Raw genomic sequence first — 23,783 nt, forward strand, 5'->3', positions numbered from 1 at the left:
ATAATATAGTAACAAGTGTATGATGCAGGACTCAAGATAATAGCTAAGGTACCAGAGTATTTAAAGTATATGAAGAGAGTGGATTAGATTAACCAGACCATTTGTAAAGACATTACCAATCAAGCCGGGATAACAGGATTCCCATAGATGTAAAGTACAGATGTAAGATTATCAAGCAACTGCTGGTGCCAGTAGTCCACTTGGTATATATGGGTGAGTGTATATGATAAACTTATATCTGTAGTTTACATCTATGGGAATCCTGTTATCCCGGCTTGATTAGTAATGTCTTTACAAATGGTCTGGTTAATCTAATCCACTCTCTTCCTATACTTTAAATTCTCTGGCACCTTAGCTATTATCTTAGTTACATAGTTACATAGGTTGAAAAAAGCCCTCGGTCCATCTAGTTCAACCTTCCTCCACCAATTCTACATTTTGCCCCTAAGTCACTTATAACCAACAATGTTGTGTATACTGAGGAAATCATCCAGCCCTTTTTTAAAAACTGTTATAGTGTCTGCCATCACTACCTCTTGTGGTAGGGAATTCCACAGTCTGACTGCTCTAACTGTAAAGAACCCTTTCCTATTAAGCTGCCGGAATCGCTTTTCTTCCATTTGCAGTGTATGCCCCCTGGTCCTTAGTATTGTCTTTGGAAGGAATAAGTCATGTGCCAGTCCTATATATTGACCATACATGTATTTATATATAAATGAGATCTCCTCTGAGACGTCGTTTTTCTAAGCTAAACATATCTAACTTTTTCAACCTCTCATCATATGGGAGGCCTTCCATTCCTTGTAGTAGTCTAGTTAGCCACCTTTGAACTGATTCTAACTTCTGAATGTGCTTCTTAAAATGCAGAGCCCAAAACTGGATCCCATACTCCAGATGTGGCGTTACAAGTGATTTATACAATGGTAACAATACATTGGGATCACAGGATCTAATCTCTCTTTTTATACACCCTAAAATCTTGTTTGCTTTAGCAGCTGCTGCTTGACATTGAGTGCTGCTGCTCAGCTTATTTGTAATGAGAATACCCAAGTCCTTCTCCTGTTCTGTAGTTCCGAGTTTACTTCCATTTAATGTATACGCAGTTACAGGATTACTCCGTCCTAGGTGCATTACTTTACATTTATCAACATTAAATCTCATTTGCCAAGTATCTGCCCATTCTGACATCTTATCCAGATCTTTTTGTAATATTATACTATCGAGGTCAGTTTTTAATATCCTACATAGTTTGGTGTCATCAGCAAAGACTGACACTTTACTATCAATCCCATCCACAAGGTCATTAATAAAGAGATTAAAAAGAATTGGTCCTAGCACAGATCCCTGCTGCACCCCACTGCTGACTATAGCCCATTTAGAGAATGTACCATTTATGACTACTCTTTGTTTCCTATCTTTTAGCCAATTCCTTACCCAGTTGCATATAGTTTCCCCTAGTCCTTGCTTCTGGAGCTTTAGTATAAGGCTATTATGTGGTACAGTATCAAATGCCTTTGCAAAGTCCAAATAAATCACATCAGCTGCATTACCAATATCCAGATTTGCACTTACCCCCTCATTGAACCCCAACAGGTTGGTTAGACACGACTTATCTTTCATGAATCCATGCTGTTTGTCAGTTATTATATTATTTTCTGCAATATATTTTTGCATGTCATCCCTTAAAATGCCCTCAAAAACTTTGCACACTACTGATTAGGCTTACTGGACGGTCTTGAGTCCTACACCATGCACTTTTTACTGTATTATCTGTATTTGCTTGTCTTGATTAATGTTAAATAAAATTTATAATATCTTTTTTAAAAAGAAGCCTCTGGTGATTCTTATGGCTCCACTTATGCATAGGTTTAATTTATATAACTATGTTGCATTATTTTGCTTAGCTAATCCACACGCGTGAATATTATTTTACAGGGTGTTGCGTATTGAAATAAGGGCATTCTCAGATTTTTTTTATTTTGATTACTATTGGGCTTGGTTTTGCAAATTTTTGGTGTTTGCAGTTCATCAATCTGGATGGGTGCTTCAGTATAGGGCTACATGAACAGTGAGGGAGAGTTGACGTTGAGCAGGGCACCACAACTTGCGTTGTCTTTAGGGAGCCAACCTCCTTGGCAAGGTAGTAGTAAATTAGGGCTACCTAGTGCTTTCCTTCTCTCTCTCTCTCTCTCTCTCTCTCTCTATATATATATATATATATATATATATATATATATATATATATATGTAAACATTTTGTAAACTGCTTCCTTGGTATACCCCCTTTTATACCCCCTTTTTTGCTTGAAGTATACACTTGTGTCTTTTTAAATATACATCCTTAGTGATGTACACTTTTGTGGTGTACATTGTTATTTTTCATGCACATGCACTGTTTTGCACCCGCACCTGTGTATGTGTATGTGTATGTATGTGTGTATATATATATATATATATATATATATATATATATATATATAAAATGTCTGTCTTTTTTAAATGCATATCTAATAGATGATTGTATTTATCTATATAAAAGGGATTTTCCTGATACTACTGAGAATCTTGAAATTAAAGGCAGCACAAAACTTATTGCACAAGTCTTCTTACATGACACTCCATGCTTGATGGCAGAAATGTGGAAATATTTCCCAATTAGGTAGCTCTCCATAATACCACTAGGATCAATTGAAACTGCTCATCACAATAAAGACATTCAGAGAGCTATGTTCTTTCTTTTATGCCTGCAATCCAAAGTGCATCAGTCTGCAACTTCCCTTGTTGCCAATGATTAATAGCCCATAAGCGGGAAGAGTCCACAAAGAAAAGTGCCAAGAGAAGCAGGTGCAGAAGGCTTTATATTATCAAGACTGCTACAAGCTAATTCAGCAGTGTCAGCTCTAAACGGTGTATTCTGATGATAAAATATGACCAGGGATGAAATTGATGTTCTCCGCCGCTGCCCTGATAAGGCGCACTAGCCTTCTCAATGTCAGACAGAACACCAAGAAATGGGATGGCACTTTTTATGCACTGTAATAGTGATAACACATGATCATTAAACTACCACAAATGCGAATGTAATATCACAGATAAAACGTGTCTAGTCTAAATATTTAATCTTGGTGGTCTCCATCAAAAGATTACGAATAACGTTATTCAATTAAAAAGCATAAATAAGTCATATGCCCAGTTTCATTAACAAAGTTGCTAGTTAGTTCAATAGATCGATAGATTGTTAGATCGACAGGTAGATAGATCGATCGATAGATAAATAGATAGATAGGTGCATAGATAGATGATAGATTTACTAGTTATTCCAGTGATGTACTGCAGTGTGGAAACACAATGAATGGTAATAATTTGGGCTTTATACAATCCATTCTAGATAGGAAGGCTGTTTAGTTTCCACTATGAATCAAATTTCTATTGTGTGCACATGGGTAAAGTGTAGACCACTTTATAAGAATAAAAAAAAACATAATACTTTCATAATACTTAGGCATTGGTCCCAGAATACGGCCTGCATTGACAAATAAATGAAGACTTTTTTGCATGCTTACCTGTAAAAGAACATGCCTACTCATTAGTTTCCTGGCATCTCCATGATGTATGGGATCTCCTTGCATGAGAGACTTAACAATAACATCAATCTAGAAAATAATATAGTAAAACGATTTAGTTCTGTATGAAAAATTGTACAAAAAAACACATAATACACACATTAATAATATACCATAACCTTCTGTGTGGGGTCATAATTAAAGTTAAGTGAATGTATTCGCCACTATTCGGTATCCGATGGATAACAGGCTATTTGCACCATTCGGTATCCGATGGATAACACAACATCCGCTCTGATACTCTCATTTTCATTTCTGACTTCCTGGCGACTGTTTTCCAGCCAATGAACAGTGCTTGCTCTCACAGTAACACCGCAGCCATCTTTGTTGTGGTGTTACTTTGTTTGGCTTGGCCGCACAGCGTCATAGGGGCTATATAAGCCAGTGGCCATTTTGCGAACACGCAGTGATAGGGAGCTGGCAGTGTAGATGGACTGTATTGTGTGCGGGAGAGCGTTTGTAGATCCAACTAATAAATAGTCCTTGTAAGGGCTGAACACAGTGTCCAGTAGCTGCTAGCAGCTCCATAAATCACTTTTTTGCCAAACAGAACGCAGGTCTTTCGGTCTCTCTCTCTGTTGGTGTGTTTCCCTCTCCCCCCTCTCTCATACTCACTGATCACTGACTGATCACTGGCGCGGCGCTGCATGGCTATCACACTGCTTCGGCGGCTTCTCCAGCATTTGAAAATGCTGGCCGCCCATTATTCCATCTTGTATTCCCTCCTTCCCCCGCCCACCGGCGCCTATGATTGGTTGCATTCAGATGCGCCCCCATGCTGAGTGACAGCTGTCTCACTGCAACCAATCACAGCTGCCGGTGGGTGGGTCTATGTAGTGCAGTAAAATAAATAAATAATATAAAAAAAATGACGTGCGGTTCCCCCCCAGCTTTGATACCAGCCAAAGTAACGCCACACGGCTGAAGACTGGTATTCTCAGGATGGGGAGCCCTACATTATGGGGAGCCTGCCAGCCTAAAAATATCAGCCAGCAGCCGCCCGGAATTGCTGCAACCATTAGATGCGACAGTCCCGGGACTCTACCTGACTCATGCAGAATTGCCCTCGAGCAGTGGAAATCAGGGTAATAAAGAGTTAATGGCAGCCCATAGCTACCACTAAGTCCTAGGTTAATCATGGCAGGCGTCTATGAGACACCCCCAAGTGAAAGTAAATAAACACATACACCAGAAAAAATCCTTTATTTGGAATAAAAGACAAAAAAACACCCTCTTTCACCACTTTATTAATCCCCAAACAGCCCTCCAGGTCCGACGTAATCCACACGAGGTCCCACGACGCATCCAGCTCTGCTACATGAAGCTGACAGGAGCGGCCGTAAAACACCACCGTTCTCTGTCAGCTCCATGCAGCAACTGAAGTGAGCCGCGTGATCAGCCGTGACATCACTCAGGTTACCCGTGGCCACCGCTCTCAGGTGGAGGACTCCCCATCCTCAGAATACCTGCCTTCAGTCGTGTGGCTTTACTTTGGCTGGTATCAAAATTGGGGGGGACCGCACACTGTTTTTTTTTAATTATTTATTTATTTATTTTACTGCACTACCTAGACCCGCCCATGGGCAGCTGTGATTAATTGCAGTGAGACAGCTGTCACTCAGCATTGGGGGTGCGTCTGAATGCAACCAATCATAGGCATCGGTGGGCGGGGGAAGCAGGGAATACGAGATGGAATAATGAGCGGCCGGCATTTTCAAAAGCTGGAGAAGCCGCCAGTGCAGTGTGACAGCCGTGCAGTGCCACGCCGGTGATCGGTCAGAGAGTGGGGGAGAGGGAGAGACTGAAAGACCTGCATTCTGTTTGTCAAAAAAGCAATTTGGTTTGAGAGCTGTTCTGGCGACTACGTAAAAGCCGCGTGCTGCTCTGAGCACGTTATTCCAAGACAGCAGAAATGCAGTCACGCACCTTCTACAGGATGTGCCCATACTGTTTCTGCCTTTTCCCATCCATTTCAGCCTTTTCCTCAGTCACCACAGCTCGCCGTTAGGTCCAAAGTGAAATTATTCGAGTTTCCCATAGACGTACATTGCGCATCGAATATTCGCGAATAGTCGAATAGTGCCTACCTATTCGTCGGATATTCGGCGAAATGGATATATTGGTATTCGATCATCCCTAGTCATAATCATTGTAGCAGGAACTGTGACTTCTATGGAACAAATAGAGTCAGAAGGGTTCAGCACATCAGAAAACTAGAGTTGAGGATGTGCGGCATCCTTCTCATTCTCAATATTTCTCTGGATCTCAGAATGTCATCCCCAGCATCCTACAGTGTCAGGTAATGGATGAGGGTTGGGGTTCACAGCATGACAGTGCACAGTGTTGGTATAGCCTGTCAAGACAAGAAAACAACCTACCTTCCAATTTTTGCTGTGCCATTTCTTTACCTGATAACTGCAGCTCTAAACTGGCTCTTATTTGTGTTCCTGCACCCCTTCTTGTATACCCTGGGATTGGTGGTGTGAGCAAGAGTAAATGAGAAGAATGCCTGCCTAATACATTCATCTTAGAAGGTTAGATTGTGTGTAAATGTGCATTTTTTGGGACTATAAGATGCACCGAACTATAAGAACTATAAACTCGCCTAGGTTTTAGAGGAGGAAAATAGGGAAGAACATTTTGAAGCAAAAAAAGTGATCATGACACACTAAGGGGGATCTGCTGCTGACACTGTTATGGATGTAATGTCTCTCAATTCTGTACTAACATCCCCCATCTTGGGCTCCTTCCTGTATATATATATTCCCCATCCTGGTATATATGAACCACGTCCTGGTGTATATGTTCCCAAGCCTGTAATATATGTTCCCCTTCCTGAACCCATCTTGGTATATATGTCCTCCATCTGGTATACATGATCCCCATTCTGGGCCCATCTGGGTATATATGTATCCTATCCTGGTATATATGTCCCACATCCTGGCTCCCCCCAATGGAACCATCCTAGTATATACAATCCCCATCCTGGAATATATGTTCCCCATCCTAGTTTATATGCCCCCATCCTGGGCCCATCCTGGTATATATGTTCCCCATCCTGGTATATATGTCTTCTATCCTGGTATATACTGTATGTTCCCCATTTTGGGCTCATCCTGGTATAAATGTCCCCCATCCTAATCTACATGTCTGCCATCAAGTGCCTATCCTGGTATATTTGTCTCCCGTTATGCCACTTTTTTTTAACACATACAAAAATAACTAATATACTCATCTTCCCTCTGCTCCCAGGGCATGAGGCATCCTCTTCTGATGCCAGCAATTGACTTTGGAGTGTAAATGATGGGCAGCACATGATGTCACTGCTATGCGCCCATAGTCACATGCCGACATCAGCTACCAGCAAAGCAGATGTTAATCCAAATTATACATTCACTGCTCCCCATGCCCATAATCCCACCCACCTCTCGGGGGCCGAAATAACTTATGTTTTCATTTTCAATAATTCTTATAATTTTTGTTGTAATCAACATACCTGTAACAATGGAGGAATTTTCTCCAGCACAGTATCAATGAATGTGCGCAGGTCAGCCAACTGATTAATAGAATAATGATCTTCACGAATATTGGATGGCAAAGAACTTCTTACTGCTTCATACAATGTTGACAGGTCCTGTATAAAGTGTGCTGAACTGAAATATTGAAAAAAATATCATTATGACTTGTTTTCTACAGCATAACTCTTACGCTCGGTAGACGAGACATAACAATATCCTTCAAGTTGTACTCGTAAATATAGAAATCTGGGCTCTATTTTAATTCTCCATTTATTAGCAGCATTGTGAATATGACAACTAACATATTCGATTGAATAAAATTTCACTTTTTAATAATTTCTCTTTCAGGTCTGGCCTATTGTTTTATTACATAGCAACAAGAGTTACAGTCCTTTGCCGAAGTTTCAGGCAGTTTGCCAACACCTACTTTGCTGAAATAAAACATGTACAAATTAAGGCATCTCATGTGGAAAATTCATTCAACAGCCTCAAAAGCCAAATGAATGGTAATTGCTTTGAACACAATGCTGGGGCAATCAAATCAGATTGAATCATCCTTTTAAATATACATCTACATTCTGAAGAGCCAAGATCATTATGAATTATGCAAATAAACAAGACAGTTCAATGCCTTAGCTGCTGGCTACGAAGGAAGGAGGACATTGCTGGGATGTTGGAGGGAAATGTCATTTTCTTAATGACATTAAATTCTAGATTATTGATCTTCATGATAGCAATACAAATACATTTTATAAATAGATAATGAAGTAAAAAGGATCAAGATGTTTGAAGCAAAGACACAAAAAGATTGTGTGCTGTCAATCATAATAGTAATTTGGTCACTTGCTTATCACTGGACATAAAACTCTGATGCCAATACCTACAAATTGTCTTGCATGCTATCTTTAACAACAAACTTGGCAAATGTTAACCTCCGTTTAACTACTTTTTGTTAGTACATGACATTTACATTATCTGTTATTTGCCACAGAACTTTAGAAAATGATGTTTGAGCTTAGTTTTGACAAGCGAAACCACTATACCACTACTATAATAGATATAAAATGTTGCATGTCATACAAAAGTGCATAAACATGCTATTCTTGATGACAACTAACAACAATTCTTAGAAAAACAGAGACCAAGTAGAGAGGACCTCATATTTGTTGTAATATACATGGACCCCATAGAATACATACAAAAACTTGTGAACAAGAAGGGGTATTTATTATGTTTTTTAAGTAAAACTACTGTACCACAGTTGTGAAAAAGTATACAGTTTTTATTATTACAAAACGTGCAAATATCAAAAATCACATGTGATGACAGTTAGTAGTTAGACATACATAGTTAAAATCCAATTAGATGAGACAGAGAGAGAAAAAGGTCCCAGGGAGGGAGACAGACTACCCCTTAACTAAAACTGGTAAGAAAGTAGTATTACTATATCCCGGGGGTGGGCATATAAGTAACCAAAAGATATCAATAGTATACCCCCTGGGCTAGTGGAGTGATGGAATGTCCATACATTAAACAGTAACCAACAGGATAAGGTCCAAATCAGGGCCTGAGTATACCAGTATGTAACACCACCAGAATAATCTCAGAGAAAAAAAAAAGTCATACAGTGGTGGGTAAATTGGCACCTGGAGGACCTACCTGTGGTATGTATAGCACCCAGAAAGGGAGTCTGTCAGCCTCACATGTGGACCCGGTCCCGACACGTGTTTCGCATGTGCTTCAACGGTTGACCACTTATATGCCCCCCCGGGATATAGTAATACTACTTTCTTACCAGTTTTAGTTAAGGGGTAGTCTGTCTCCCTCCCTGGGACCTTTTTCTCTCTCTGTCTCATCTAATTGGATTTTAACTATGTATGTCTAACTACTAACTGTCATCACATGTGATTTTTGATATTTGCACTTTTTGTAATAATATAAACTGTATACTTTTTCATAACTGTGGTACAGTAGTTTTACTTAAAAAACATGATAAATACCCCTTCTTGTTCACAAGTTTTTGTAACTACAATTCTTGTAGGCCACATGCCTTTGACTTTTTTTTATTAATCAGGAAAAATAAAGATAAATTCAGTTTTGGACACCACATTTTAAAAAGGACATTCAGAAGTTAGAGTCAGTTCAAAGGTGGGAAACTAGACTATTACAAGGAATGGAAGAGCTCACATATGATGAGAAGTTGAAAAAATTGGATTTGTTTAGCTAAGAAAAAAAGACATCTCAGAGGAGATCTCATTTATATGTATAAATACATGTGTGGTCAATATAAAGGACTGGCACATGACTTATTCCTTCCAAAGACAATACTAAGGACCAGGGGGCACTCACTGCGAGTGGAAGAAAAGTGATTCCAACAGCTAAATAGGAAAGGGTTCTTTACAGTTAGAGCGGTCAGACTGTGGAATACACTACCACAAGAGGTAGTAATGGCAGATACTATAACAGCTTTTAAAAAAGGTCTGGATGATTTCCTCAGTACACATAACATTGTTGGTTATAAATGACTTAAGGGTACTTTACATGCTGCGACATCGCTAGCAATCTCGTTAGCGATGTGAAATTCTAGATCGCAAGTGCGATCTTTCGAGATCGCACACGCGTAAAATGACTTATGTGCGATCTCAAAAGATCGCACTTGCGATCTAGAATTTCACATCGCTCACGAGATCGCTAGTGATGTCGCAGGGTGTAAAGTACCCTTTAGTGACAAAATGTAGAATTGGTGGAGGAAGGTTGAACTGGATGGACCTAGGTCTTTTTCCAACCTAAATAACTATGTAATGTTATCAAAATAGCTTAGCTCTGTTCCTCAGGCATTTTATGATTCTGAATACAGTGAGTCTGTATGTTGTTCTGTATCATACAATTCCAGAGGAAGTATTCATATTTAATCCACTTGACCAATAAAAAAGACATCATATTACTTAAGTATACTTCAAAAATCAAAAGTATATCAAATGTTGGATACCTATTTTTTACTGTGAATTGCATTTGAAGTACAATAATATGTAGCCTGTACAGTCAATGGAATAGTGTTAAGAGATATATTGTTGACAAAGCCAATTTAGACCTTAAAGGGAAGGTGTCGCAATTTTTTATTTTTGTATTAATAATAGTGATTATGAAATCAAGTATTTTTAATACAAAATTACACTTATTGTTTATTTAGTTTATATGTAATTCCAGTTTTACTGAAGCACTGGGGGCTACCATTTTGGATTTGGTGTTTGTAACAACAGTTAGTCACCTTCTTTATGGAAGTCCCCTGGGCATAGAAGACTGTTGTCGGATGGACCTTATACTTTTACATACAGAAGGCGACTGCTGTCATCTGGATGGACCCCCTGGAGGAGATCAGTGCCATCTTTGTGGAGCACACAGCGTATGCTGTGTGCTGCACTTTCTCCCTGTCACCCGCCTGGATGGACGGGGTGAGTACCGATGCCGGGCACCAGATCCTAGCGTGCTGCTCCCCACTCTGCCGTTCACCCCCCTCCCCCTTCGCTCACCCCCACTTCGCTCACAACCCCTCTGCTGACTTTTCTCCCTCCCCCGCCACTCGCTCACCCCCCACTCTGCTCACACCCCCTCTGCTGACTTTCCCTCTCCCCCTATGCTCACAACCCCTCTGCTGACTTTCTCCCTCCCCCGCCACTCGCTCACCCCCCACTCTGCTCACACCCCCTCTGCTGACTTTCCCTCTCCCCCTATGCTCACCCCCTCCCCACATGTACTCACCTCGGGCCTCCGCTGCTTGCTGCTATGGACTGTGATCACTGACAGGACAGGCTGCCAGGGGAACAGGTCTGAGGTGAGTGCATGTGGCTGGGAGCGATAATCGCGGCTGACATCTGCAGCCTGAGGGGCACTGCACTCCCGATGACCCCTCCTTGCTGCATGTCACCTTGGACTTCCGATCCCGGCCGGCAGCACAGTATATGGGGGCGCGGGACACAGAGAGGCATAGGTAAACAGTCAGCGAGCTGTGGGGCATTGGGACAGAGTAAGCGAGCAGTGGGGCATTGGGACACAGTCACAGTGGTGGGGCATTGGGACACAGTCAGCAAGTGATGGGGCATTGGGTCACAGTCAGTGAGTGGTGGGGCACTGGGACATAGTCAGCGAGTGGTGAGGCATTGGGACACAGTCACTGAGTGGTGGGGCATTGGGACACAGTCAGTGAATGGTGAGGCATTGGGACACAGTCAGCGAGTGGTGGGGTATTGGGACACAGTCAGTGAGTGGTGGGGCATTGGGATACAGTCGGCGAGCAGTGTGGTTTTGGGACACAGTCAGCGAGCGGTGGGGCATTGGGACACAGTCAACGAGTGGTGGGGCATTGGGACACAGTCAACGAGCGGTGGGGCATTGGGATACAGTCAGCAAGCAGTGGGGCATTGGGACACAGTCAGCGAGCAGTGGGGCATTGGGACACAGTCAGCGAGCGGTGAGGCATTGGGATACAGTCAGCAAGCGGTGAGGCATTAGGATACAGTCAACGAGCGGTGGGGCATTGGGATACAGTCAATGAGTGGTGAGGCAATGGGATACAGTCAGCGAGTGGTGGGGCATTGGGATACAGTGGAGGACTATGCAGCTGGCCTTAGTGACACTTTAGACATTAGCATCACTTTACGGCCAACAACAAAATGGCTCCGCACTGTGATCCTAAATTTCCTTCTCTGTTATCCTTTGGAAACCCCCAGATTGGGAGGGGGAGCTGTGAAATCACACACAGGAGAGCAGATTCTGCCCACTTTACTGCGGTTGTAATGTGAGCTACTTCTACAGTAGTTCTACAGTCGGATTTCAGCAGCTGTGTTTAAGAGTGGAAAATACCAAATTTTTTATCTTTTATTTTTTTTTTTATATTTTTGTCAATTAAAAACAAATAATATTATTTAAACATAACATTAAAACATGAATACTTTATATTTTTTCAGTAATTGATAAAAAACATTTTTTTGACGACACCTTCCCTTTACTAACCAAGCCAAGTTTTTGAAATCAGACAAGTGACACTATATGTGGTAATAAGTTTGCAATGCTTCAACGTCTTAAAATGATCCTGAGAATGTTTTTCGTGACATATTTGTAATTTATGTAAGTGGTAAATTTAGGTTAATATATTTTGCATTTATTTATGAAAAGTTTGAGAAATCAAACTTTCATTTTTTATATTCTTAAACTTAAGTCTGCTTTACACGTTGCAATTTTGCATACGATATCGTATGCGATTTTCAACGCCCCCATCATATGTGTGGCACGTTCAATTTGTTGAACGTGCCGTACAAACGATTAACCCCCGTCACACGTACTTACCTTCCATACGACCTCGATGTGGGCGGCGAACGTCCACTTCCTGGAGTGGGAGGGACGTTCGGCGTCACATCGACGTCACGCGGCAGCCGGCCAATAGAAGCGGAGGGGCGGAGCTGAGCGGGATGTAAACATCCCGCCCACCTCCTTCCTTCCGCATTGTGGGCCGGGAGCTGCAGGATATAGTTAAGATCTGTTCATCGTTCACGGGGTGTCACAGACTGCAATGTGTGCTACCCCGGGTACGATGAACAATCTGACGTGTAATTCTAGAGAAAGGTGTGATGTGTATGCGATGAACGTTTTAACGTTCAATCGCAATCGCACGTACCTGTCACACACGTACCTGTCACACACTGCAATGTAACTTACAATGCCGGATGTGCGTCACTTACAACGTGACCCCGCCGACACATTGTAAGATATATTGCAGCGTGTAAAGCAGGCTTTAGTCTTAATTCATAACACTTCCCATGTGCGTACCTTGCATACGTATCATTTTTGAGACATCAATTCATTTTGTTATGATTTTAGAAAGATTAAAAGTTTTTCTTTTTTTTTATTTACAAAACAAATGTACACTGATGAGCAAAAGGGTAACAATATTTTCAGCTTCTGATTTTCAGCTCCATATCTCACCACTTACTAAAGCTTGGAAGGTGAGACTTCCTTTATTTTATAGGCAATCATCTTGACTATCTCCTATATAAATTTGACCAGCAACTAATTAGTATATTATTAGTTATGCAAATTCTTGTCATGTTGTATTGTTACTGTTTTGCACTTGATGGTGGAAAAATCTTTTTCTTCCTGTATACTAAAAATTCCAACCTGCAATCACTCTAAGTGGTACTTTGCACACTACGATATTGCAGGTGCGATGTCGGTGGGGTCAAATCGAAAGTGACGCACATCCGGCGTCGCTGTCGATATCGTAGTTTGTAAATCCGGTATGATACGATTAACGAGCGCAAAAGCGTCATAATCGTATCATCGGTGTAGTGTCCGACATTTCTATAATGTAGCTGCAGCGACGGTATGATGTTGTTCCTCGTTCCCCTGCGGCAGCACACATCGCTGTGTGAGAAGCCGCAAGAGCGAGGAACATCTACCTGCGTCACCGTGGCTCACGCCGGCTATGCAGAAGGATGGAGGTGGGCGGGATGTTTACGTCCCGCTCATCTCCACCCCTCCGCTTCTATTGGCCGCCTGCCGTGTGATGTCGCTGAGACGCCGCACGACCCGCTCCCTAGTAAGGAGGCGGTTCGCTGGCCAGAGCGACGTCGCAGGGCAGGTGAGTGCATGTGAAGCTGCTGCGACAGGGGGCAGGGACTATCGCGCTTGGCATCGCAAGCATCGGCTTGCGATGTCATAGTGTGCAAAGTACCCCTAAGGCTATGTGCCCATGCTGCTTTTATTCAGCACAAAAAAGCATGTCTTGGCAGGAAAAAAACTGCTGAAAAATTGTGTTTTTTTCATATGTTTTTGTGTTTTTTCATGCTTTTTTTCATTCGTTTTCACATGGTTTATTTATGCTTTTTTCTGCTTTTTTGTCATGGCAACTGTGGGGGTACAGTACTTGAACTCCCGTGGTTGCCATGACAAAAAAAGCACAAAAAAGCATGAAATAGAGCATATGAAAAAGCATGAAAAAAGTATGACAAAAACACAAAAACGTATGAAAAAAGCACATTGCCGCTGGGTCTCCGGCTGATGTTATAGTCAGGAGCTAGCTCTCTCTGTTCAGAGTGGTGCTCATACCACGCCCGGCAATTTAACACCCTGAATGCTGTGATCAGTGTGATTGGAGCAGTCAGAAGGCAGGTAGAGGGATTTCTTACCTTTCCCTGCCAGATTGGGTCCCTGGAAAGTGATCACGGGGACCCAAACGCTGCCATTGTCTTACGGAATTATGGATTGCCTCACAGACCAGAGCATCACTGTACTTCCCTCCAGCAAAGTCCCACGGTAAAGACCACGAGGCCTAGGTGCAGGGAAACCCAAGGACGTTCATGCCGGTGGTTCTGCAGGAAACCCCGCTGATCGACCAGCATGAACGCGATTCACCTTGTGACATCACTCAGGTTGCCTGTGGTCACAGATGAATGTCCAGCTATGACCGTCACTAACCTGAGTGATGTCATTGCTAATCGTGGCTCACTCTCCTGCATTTACAGCGTTCGGTCATGTTCCATAATCACGCGCTGTAATGCCAGTTATAGCAGTGCTGTAATCGCCGTGGGACCTCATGTGGATTACATTGGACTTACAGGGGTGTTTTGGGATTAATAAATTGGTGAAAGAGGGTGTTTCTTTTTTTATTTCAAATAAAGGATTTTTCCAGTGTTTATGTTTACTTTCACTTACAGATTAGTGATGGGAGAGGTGACAAAGACTCCTGCCATCACTAATCTAGAGCTTAGTGACAGCTGTGGGCTGTTATTAACCTCTTATATTACCCCGAATGCCACCGCACCAGGGTAATCGGGAAGAGCCGGATAAAGCACCGGGTTTGTAACATCTTATGGATGCGACAATCTCGCACGGCTGTAGGTTACTATTCTTAGCCAGAGGGGTGGCCTAATAACCATAGGACTGAATATCAGCCCACAGCTGCCTTGCTTTATCATGGCTGGGTATCAAAATTAGGGGGGACCTCGCACTATTTTTTAATTTTTTTCTGTAAATAATTTTTAAAAAAGCCTCTTATTTTGATACATAGCCAAGATAAGCACATGGCTGGGAGCTGCAGCCTGTAGCCGGCTATATCTGTGCTGGTGTCAGTACAGTGGGGACCCACGCCAATTTGTTTTATTTATTTATTTAGTTTATTCCATGATATAGACCCAGAGAGAGTGCCTGTGATTCCAATTAATCAAAATACATTGTCTGGGGGTAAGTCTGACTGCAGCCAATCAGATATTCCGGTGGACGGGGAAAGCAGGGAATATTCAATAAAGATAATTATTGGGCCCAGAAGTAACGCTGCAGCTGCGGGGACTTTGTAAGTATGTACTGCTTTAACCCTTTTGCTTCTTTTTTTTTTTTTACAGTGGCCAATCACAGCCATGCCAATACTTGACATGGCTGTGATGGGCAGGGAGAGGATTATTTTTACCATCCGATCATTTACTGATCCTTGGCAAGATCTTTTGCGGTAAATGATTGGATGTCCGATCCAGATCCGGCCAATGATTGTATGATTTTTTCCGATCTTTGCCTATTAGGATAGCTCATCTCTATTGCAGGGAACTCCAGTGACGTCAAAAAGCACGAAAAGAAACACAAAAAAAGCAACATGGGCATTACACGTGCGTTTTTTCCTGCGTTTTTCACTGACTCCTTTGAAGTTAATTGGGGAAAAAAGCAGGAAAAAATGCTAAAACAATTGACATGTTGCTTCTTTTTTCAGCAACAAAACATCCAGGCAAAATATCGGAGTCAACAATTCGGCTCATCACAAGGTCTATCAGTTCTGGCGCAACAAACACGGCAGTTGTGGTGGCTTGTATGCTTTGTAATAGTGAGATCACAGACGACCATGCAAGCACCGAGCAATGATCACTGAACAAGTCTGGAATGGTGGTCCCAAAAAAGGTGAAGAAGCCTCGACTTCACTATCATCATAAGAAGTGTTGTTTCGAGTTTGCAAAGAAATACACAAAGTGGACAGTAGAAGATTGGAAATGCGTGATTTGAGGTGATGAGATAAGAAGTCAATAGACTTATAATAGGCTCTTATGGGTGCAAATACAGTCAGGGCCAGAAATATTTGGACAGTGACACAAGTTTTGTTATTTTAGCTGTTTACAAAAACATGTTCAGAAATACAATTATATATATATAATATGGGCTGAAAGTGCACACTCCCAGCTGCAATATGAGAGTTTTCACATCCAAATCGGAGAAAGGGTTTAGGAATCATAGCTCTGTAATGCATAGCCTCCTCTTTTTCAAGGAACCAAAAGTAATTGGACAAGGGACTCTAAGGGCTGCAATTAACTCTGAAGGCGTCTCCCTCATTAACCTGTAATCAATGAAGTAACTAAAAGGTCTGGGGTTGATTACAGGTGTGTCGTTTTGCATTTGGAAGCTGTTGCTGTGACCAGACAACATGCGGTCTAAGGAACTCTCAATTGAGGTGAAGCAGAACATCCTGAGGCTGAAAAAAAAGAAAAAATCCATCAGAGAGATAGCAGACATGTTTGGAGTAGCAAAATCAACAGTCGGGTACATTCTGAGAAAAAAGAAATTGACTGGTGAGCTTGGGAACTCAAAAAGGCCTGGGCGTCCATGGATGACAACAGTGGTGGATGATCGCCGCATACTTTCTTTGGTGAAGAAGAACCCGTTCACAACATCAACTGAAGTCCAGAACACTCTCAGTGAAGTAGGTGTATCTGTCTCTAAGTCAACAGTAAAGAGAAGACTCCATGAAAGTAAATACAAACGGTTCACATCTAGATGCAAACCATTCATCAATTCCAGGCCAGAGTTAAATTTGCTGAAAAACACCTCATGAAGCAAGCTCAGTTCTGGAAAAGTATTCTATGGACAGATGAGACAAAGATCAACCTGTACCAGAATGATGGGAAGAAAAAAGTTTGGAGAAGAAAGGGAACGGCACATGATCCAAAGCACACCACATCCTCTGTAAAACATGGTGGAGGCAACATGATGGCATGGGCATGCATGGCTTTCAATGGCACTGGGTCACTTGTGTTTATTGATGACATAACAGCAGACAAGAGTAGCCGGATGAATTCTGAAGTGTACCGGGATATATTTTCAGCCCAGATTCAGCCAAATGCCGCAAAGTTGATCGGACGGCGCTTCATAGTACAGATGGACAATGACCCCAAGCATACAGCCAAAACTACCCAGGAGTTCATGAGTGCAAAAAAGTGGAACATTCTGCAATGGCCAAGTCAATCACCAGATCTTAACCCAATTGAGCATGCATTTCACTTGCTCAAATCCAGACTTAAGACGGAAAGACCCACAAACAAGCAAGACTTGAAGGCTGCGGCTGTAAAGGCCTGGCAAAGCATTAAGAAGAAGGAAACCCAGCGTTTGGTGATGTCCATGGGTTCCAGACTTAAGGCAGTGATTGCCTCCAAAGGATTCGCAACAAAATATTGAAAATAAAAATATTTTGTTTGGGTTTGGTTTATTTGTCCAATTACTTTTGACCTCCTAAAATGTGGAGTGTTTGTAAAGAAATGTGTACAATTCCTACAATTTCTATCAGATATTTTTGTTCAAACCTTCAAATTAAATGTTACAATCTGCACTTGAATTCTGTTGTAGAGGTTTCATTTCAAATCCAATGTGGTGGCATGCAGAGCCCAACTCGCGAAAATTGTGTCACTGTCCAAATATTTCTGGACCTAACTGTAGGTCTGGCAGATACAAGGATAAAAGGGGTTAAAGGAATTTAAAGGAACTGTCAAGTTCAGTAAAGGAAGCCTCATGATATAGGAGAGGTTTCACAGCCAAAGGTGTTAAGATACTTGTCCAGGATCGATGGTGGTCTTAATGCTGAGCAATATGTGAGCATCCACAAGACGGGTTACTTCATATACTATTATTTTCTGAATAGGTAAAGGATAACATTGTGTTCCAGCAGGACAACCTCCAAAAGAATACTAAAAGATTGGCTTAGAAATGGTTCAATGACAATAAAGTAGAGGTGCTGGACTTCAAAAACCTAAGAACTCAACCCAATTGAACACTTATGGGTAGAGTTGTAGAAAAAGCTGTATACATACCCAATTGAGTGGACCAGTATGTACCAACATTGGGACCGTGTAGAAGAGACCTGGGATCAGATTTCGGCCAAGACATGCTTCAATCTGATCGAGAGCATACCCAGAAAAATTAATGCTGTGTTGAAAGCCAAAGGTGGATTTACAAAATACTAACAAAATAATAAATATTAAAACTTAGATTTTTAGGAGCTAACAGTACCAATGCAGTAACATGATAAGAATCTGCATAACTAGTCATATTCTAAATAGTTGAAAGTCAAATTTATGTATGGGATAACCAAGATGATTGTCTATTAAATGAAGGTAGCCTTACACTCAAAGCTGTAGTGGATAGTGAGATATGAGGGGCTGCTGATAAGTCTTTGGCTTTACCCAGAAAGAAACGAGATAGGATGATGAAACTTTACATTTATTCCACATACTCTCCATTGATGTCAACACACTTCTTATGTCGGTATTCCAAGTTCAGTAAGTGTAGCAAAAAGAAGGATTTTGGTTGTGCCTCAAACCAGGCATCCGTAGCAGCCATGGCATCAGAAATGGTGTGAAATTTGGTACCCTTGAGGTGCTTCTTCTGGTTTGGAAACAGATGATAGTTGGAGGGAGCTAGATGTGGTAAATAAGGTGGGTGGTCAACTAGCTGGAAGCCCAACTCTGCCAGTTTTGCCGTGGTCGTTTGTGCAATGTGAGCGGAGGCGTTGTCTTGCAGGAACAAGATTCATTTGGACAGCTTGCCGCGCCTTTTGGCCTTCAGAGCTGCCTTCAATTGGTCCAAAAGTTCAATGTAATACCTTGCACTAATGATGGAACCCTTTTGAAGGTAGTCCATTAGCAGCACACCCTCCTTATCTCAGAACACAGATGCCATCACCTTAGTGTCTGATTTTTGCACCTTGAACGTCTTTGGAAGAGGAAAACCACGATGCCTCCACTCTTTTGAGTGCTCCTTGTTTTCAGGGTCATAAAAATAAATCCAGGTCTCATCCATAGTGACCAGTAGAGATGAGCGAACTGGTCCCGGTTCGGCTCGAGGCCGGTTCGCCGAACGGGGGTCCCGTTCGAGTTCGGTTCGTCGAACGTTCGACGAACCGAACTCGAACGTATAGGCTATAATGGGAGGCAATCACAAACACATAAAAATGCATTATAAATGTACACAAACAGTTAATAAACATTGCCATAACACTTACCGGTCCTCGCGATCCCTTCTGCACTCTGTCTCCTGCCGCTATTCCATCCGATGATCGCTGAATCCTCCCGGTGACCTGCACTGCCAGCAGAGATGCAGGACCTATCGTGATGTCAAAATAGCCATGTGACCAGTCACGTGGCTATTATCTCATTGGCTACAGACTGGTCACATGACTATGACACGTCATGTAGGACCTGCGAGTGCATCTCTCCGGTACACGGTGCACATATGTGTATCGCCGTGTACCGGCGACATGCTCTAGCACACGGTCGACTTCCCGTTCCGTTAGGGACCGGCTGACACAGCCGGTCATTAACGGAGATCACCGTTGCCATAGCAACGCAGTTAGCGGTGACGTCACCGCTAACCGTGGCTCCGAGAGCACCGTTGCTATGGTAACGCGTCTGTCAGCGTTACCGCTAGCAGCCAGCACTGATCACTCACGGAGTGAAGGCTGCACGCTGCTTCCCGATTGTAGTGATGATTGTAGTGAGGATGGAGGTTCCCCAGCCCCAAGTGATGAGCTGGTGAATCTCATCCTCACTACAATCGTCACTACTACTACACTAGAAAGAAAGAAGACAGAAGAGCAGGATCGTGGAGGGCTGACAGGGGGTAATAAAGATGGAGTCTCTAATGTGTCTGTGTATTTATTTCTATTAAAGTATTTTTTCTCTGTGTGGTGTCTTTTTTTAACCCTTTATTGGAGATTCTTAATGGCCGGGTCAAACGTGCCTGACATTAAGAATCTCTGGCTTAATACTGACTGGTAAAACAAAGCCAGTATTAACTCATGATTACCCAACAAGCCACCCGGCTCCAGGGCTGTTGGAAGAGTTGGATTCAGCGCCAGATGATGGCGCTTCTATGAGAGCGCCATTTTCTGGGACGGCTGCGGACTGAAATCCGCAGCAGAGGCGCCCACAAACCTCGGGCTAACCTGTGCTGCGGATTCCAATCCCCAGCTGCCTAGTTGTACCCGGCTGGACACAAAAATAGGGCGAAGCCCACGTCATTTGTTTTTTAATTATTTCATGAAATAAGTGAAATAATTAAAAAAAACGGGCTTCCCTATATTTTCGGTTCCCAGCCGGGTACAAATAGGCAACTGGGGGTTGGAGGCAGCCCGTGGCTGCCAGCTGTACCTGGCTAGCATACAAAAATATGGCGAAGCCCACATCATTTTTTTGGTGGGCAAAAAACTTCTGCATACAGTCCTGGATGGAGTATGCTGAGCCTTGTAGTTCTGCAGCTGCTGTCTGCTCTTCTCCATACAGACAGACAGCAGCTGCAGAACTACAAGGCTCAGCATACTCCATCCAGGACTGTATGCAGAAGTTTTTTGCCCCCTGAAAAAATTATGTGGGCTTCGCCATATTTTTGTATGCTAGCCAGGTACAGCAGGCAGGTACGGCTGTCCCCAACCCCCAGTTGCCTATTTGTACCCGGCTGGGAACCAAAAATAAAGGGAAGCCCTTTTTTTATTATTTCATGAATTTCATGAAATAATTAGAAAACAAATGACGTAGGCTTTGCCCCATTTTTGTGTCCAGCCAGGTACAACTAGGCAGCTGGGGATTGGAATCCGCACCACAGGTTGGCCTGAGCTTTCTGGGCCCCACTGCTGCGAATTGCATTCTGCAGCCGCCTCAGTAAATGGCATTTTCATAGAAGCGCCATCTTCTGGCGCTGTATCCAACTCTTCCAGCACCTGCCTGCTATACCTGGCTAGCATACAAAAATATGGCGAAGCTCACGTCCTTTTTTTGTAGTTTTTTGGCAAAAAAATTAAAAAATGCTTCCCTGATATTTTCCATTGCCAGTGAAGGTAACACCAAGCAGTGGGGGTTAGCAGCCAGTAGCTGCTTGGATTACCCTTAGCTAGCAATACAAAAAATGCAGCGGGAGCCCATATATATTTTTTTTAATTATTTATTTAAATAACTAAAAATAAAATGGGCTTCCCTGTATTTTGATTGCTGGACATCACAGTGCTGTAAAAATAAATCTTTAAAAAAATGACGTAGCGCTCCGCGGTATTTTTGATTCTCAGCGCAGATAAAGCAGACAGCTATGGGTTGCCACCCCCATCTGCCTGCCGTTACCTTGGTTGGCAATCAAAATACAGGGAAGCCCATTAATTTTTTCTATTTAAAAAATAGTTAAAAAAAAAAAATGACGTTGGGTCCCCCCATTTTTGATAGCCAGCTAGGGTAAAGCAGACGGCTGTAGCCTGAAAACCACAGCTGGCAGCTTTACCGTGGTTGGGGATCCAATGTGGAGGTCCCCTCAGGCTCTTTTTTATAATTATTTTATAAATATTAATAATTACACAATAAAAGTAGGGTCCCCCCCAAATTGGATCACCAGCCAAGGTAAAGCGGACAGCTGTGGTCTGGTATTCTCAGGGTGGGAAGGTCCATAGTTATTGGGCCTTCACAGCCTAAAAATAGCAGGCCGCAGGCACCCCAGACGTGGCGCATCCACTAGATGCGCCAATCCTGGCGCTTCACCCCAGCTCATCCCGTGCCCTGGTGCAGTGGCAAACGGGGTAATAAATCGGGTTGATACTAGCTGTAAAGTCACCTGAGATCAAGCCCAGAAGTTTGTGATGTCATGGCGTCTATTAGATACCCAACATCATAAACTGTCAGTACTAACAAAAACAAAAAATCGCCAAAAGAAATTTATTTGAAAAAACAGTCCCCAAAACATTTCCTCTTTCACCAATTTATTGTAAGAAAAAAAATAAAGGGGTCCCACGACGACTCTGGACCGTCTAGAATATGGGGGGGAGACACTCAGGGAACGTATCCCCCATTTTCTAGGAGTGCGGACCCTTCATGTGAGGAGTGTGGGAATCTGCACTCACTCTCCCCGGGTCCACAGCAGCAGAGTCCATGTCGTAATGGTTGCTACCAAAGCTGCAATGCCCTGCTCATGAGGTAAGGGCATGCCTAATCAGGAGAACTACTGTAGAGGAAGCTCTGCTCACTGGTATATAGGTGCTCAGAGGTAATAATAGATAAAATTAGTGAGTAACCTCGGCACTCTATATCTCCCAGACTAAGTCAGTAAGTCACAATGGATAGTAATGCAAAATCACTCTTTATTGGTCCGTATTAAGAATTTTTTTTTTCATAAGCATATATGTTTTTGTCCAAAACAAGTTACAAATGACGTTTCGGCCTGAGCCTTTGTCAGATTGGACTTATCTGCATGTAATCATGAAAAATGACAATAATCAGTATCACATAAGAGTGAGAGAACAATAACATAAACTCGAACAATGTAGAGGTACAATTGGGATGCAGCAAAAAAATTGCAACACAGCAAGAAATGAAACACATGATACAAATGTCATAATACAGTACAAGGACAATATAGTAATGACAAATATGGGGTCAGAGTAGGCTTAGACAGCTCTGGTACAAAAGAGATGTCAATCATAAAGTAACATGTGCAGTAGGTGTAGAGCTACAGTATGCATGGCAGAGCTAATGGGTAGACCGACCATAGAAAAAGAACGGAGAAAAAGTGGAGAAAAAGTGGAGAAAAAATGGAGAAAAAGTGGAGAAAAAGTGGAGAAAAAGTGGAGAAAAAGTGGAGAAAAAAATGGAGAAAAAGTGGAGAAAAAGTGGAGAAAAAGTGGAGAAAAAAATGGAGAAAAAGTGGAGAAAAAGTGGAGAATAAGTGGAGAAAAAGTGTAGAAAAAGTGGAGAAAAAGTGGAGAAAAAAATGGAGAAAAAGTGGAGAAAAAGTGGAGAAAAAGTGGAGATTAAGTGGAGAAAAAGTGGAGAAAAAGTGGAGAAAAAAATGGAGAAAAAGTGGAGAAAAAGTGGAGAAAAAGTGGAGAAAAAGTGGAGAAAAAGTGGAGAAAAAAATGGAGAAAAAGTGGAGAAAAAAATGGAGAAAAAGTAGAGAAAAAGTGGAGAATAAATGGAGAAAAAGTGGAGAAAAAGTGGAGAAAAAAATGGAGAAAAAAAATGGAGAAAAAGTGGAGAAAAAGTGGAGAAAAAGTGGAGAAAATAATGAAGAAAAAGTGGCGAAAAAGTGGAGAATAAATGGAGAAAAAGTGGAGAAAAAGTGGAGAAAAAGTGGAGAAAAAGTGGAGAAAAAGTGGAGAAAAAGTGGAGAAAAAAATGGAGAAAAAGTGGAGAAAAAGTGGAGAAAAAGTGGAGATTAAGTGGAGAAAAAGTGGAGAAAAAGTGGAGAAAAAAATGGAGAAAAAGTGGAGAAAAAGTGGAGAAAAAGTGGAGAAAAAGTGGAGAAAAAGTGGAGAAAAAAATGGAGAAAAAGTGGAGAAAAAGTGGAGAATAAGTGGAGAAAAAGTGGAGAA

General features: G+C 42.2%; 1 protein-coding gene across 1 annotated transcript in view; it reads right to left on the reverse strand.

Moving 5' to 3' along the window:
* Positions 1 to 23,783, reverse strand: part of LOC142291659 (uncharacterized) — a 1,021,181-nt gene that overhangs the window by 122,412 nt on the left and 874,986 nt on the right. Inside the window, exons 97-98 of the mRNA XM_075336344.1 lie at positions 7,120 to 7,276; positions 3,564 to 3,653 (exon numbers count right to left, since the gene is read on the reverse strand). Of these exons, the coding sequence (XP_075192459.1) occupies positions 3,564 to 3,653; positions 7,120 to 7,276 (247 nt within the window). The remainder of the gene's footprint in view (positions 1 to 3,563; positions 3,654 to 7,119; positions 7,277 to 23,783) is intronic.

This window comes from Anomaloglossus baeobatrachus, chromosome 2 (genome assembly GCF_048569485.1).
Source record: "Anomaloglossus baeobatrachus isolate aAnoBae1 chromosome 2, aAnoBae1.hap1, whole genome shotgun sequence".
NCBI classification, from domain to species: Eukaryota; Metazoa; Chordata; class Amphibia; order Anura; family Aromobatidae; genus Anomaloglossus; species Anomaloglossus baeobatrachus.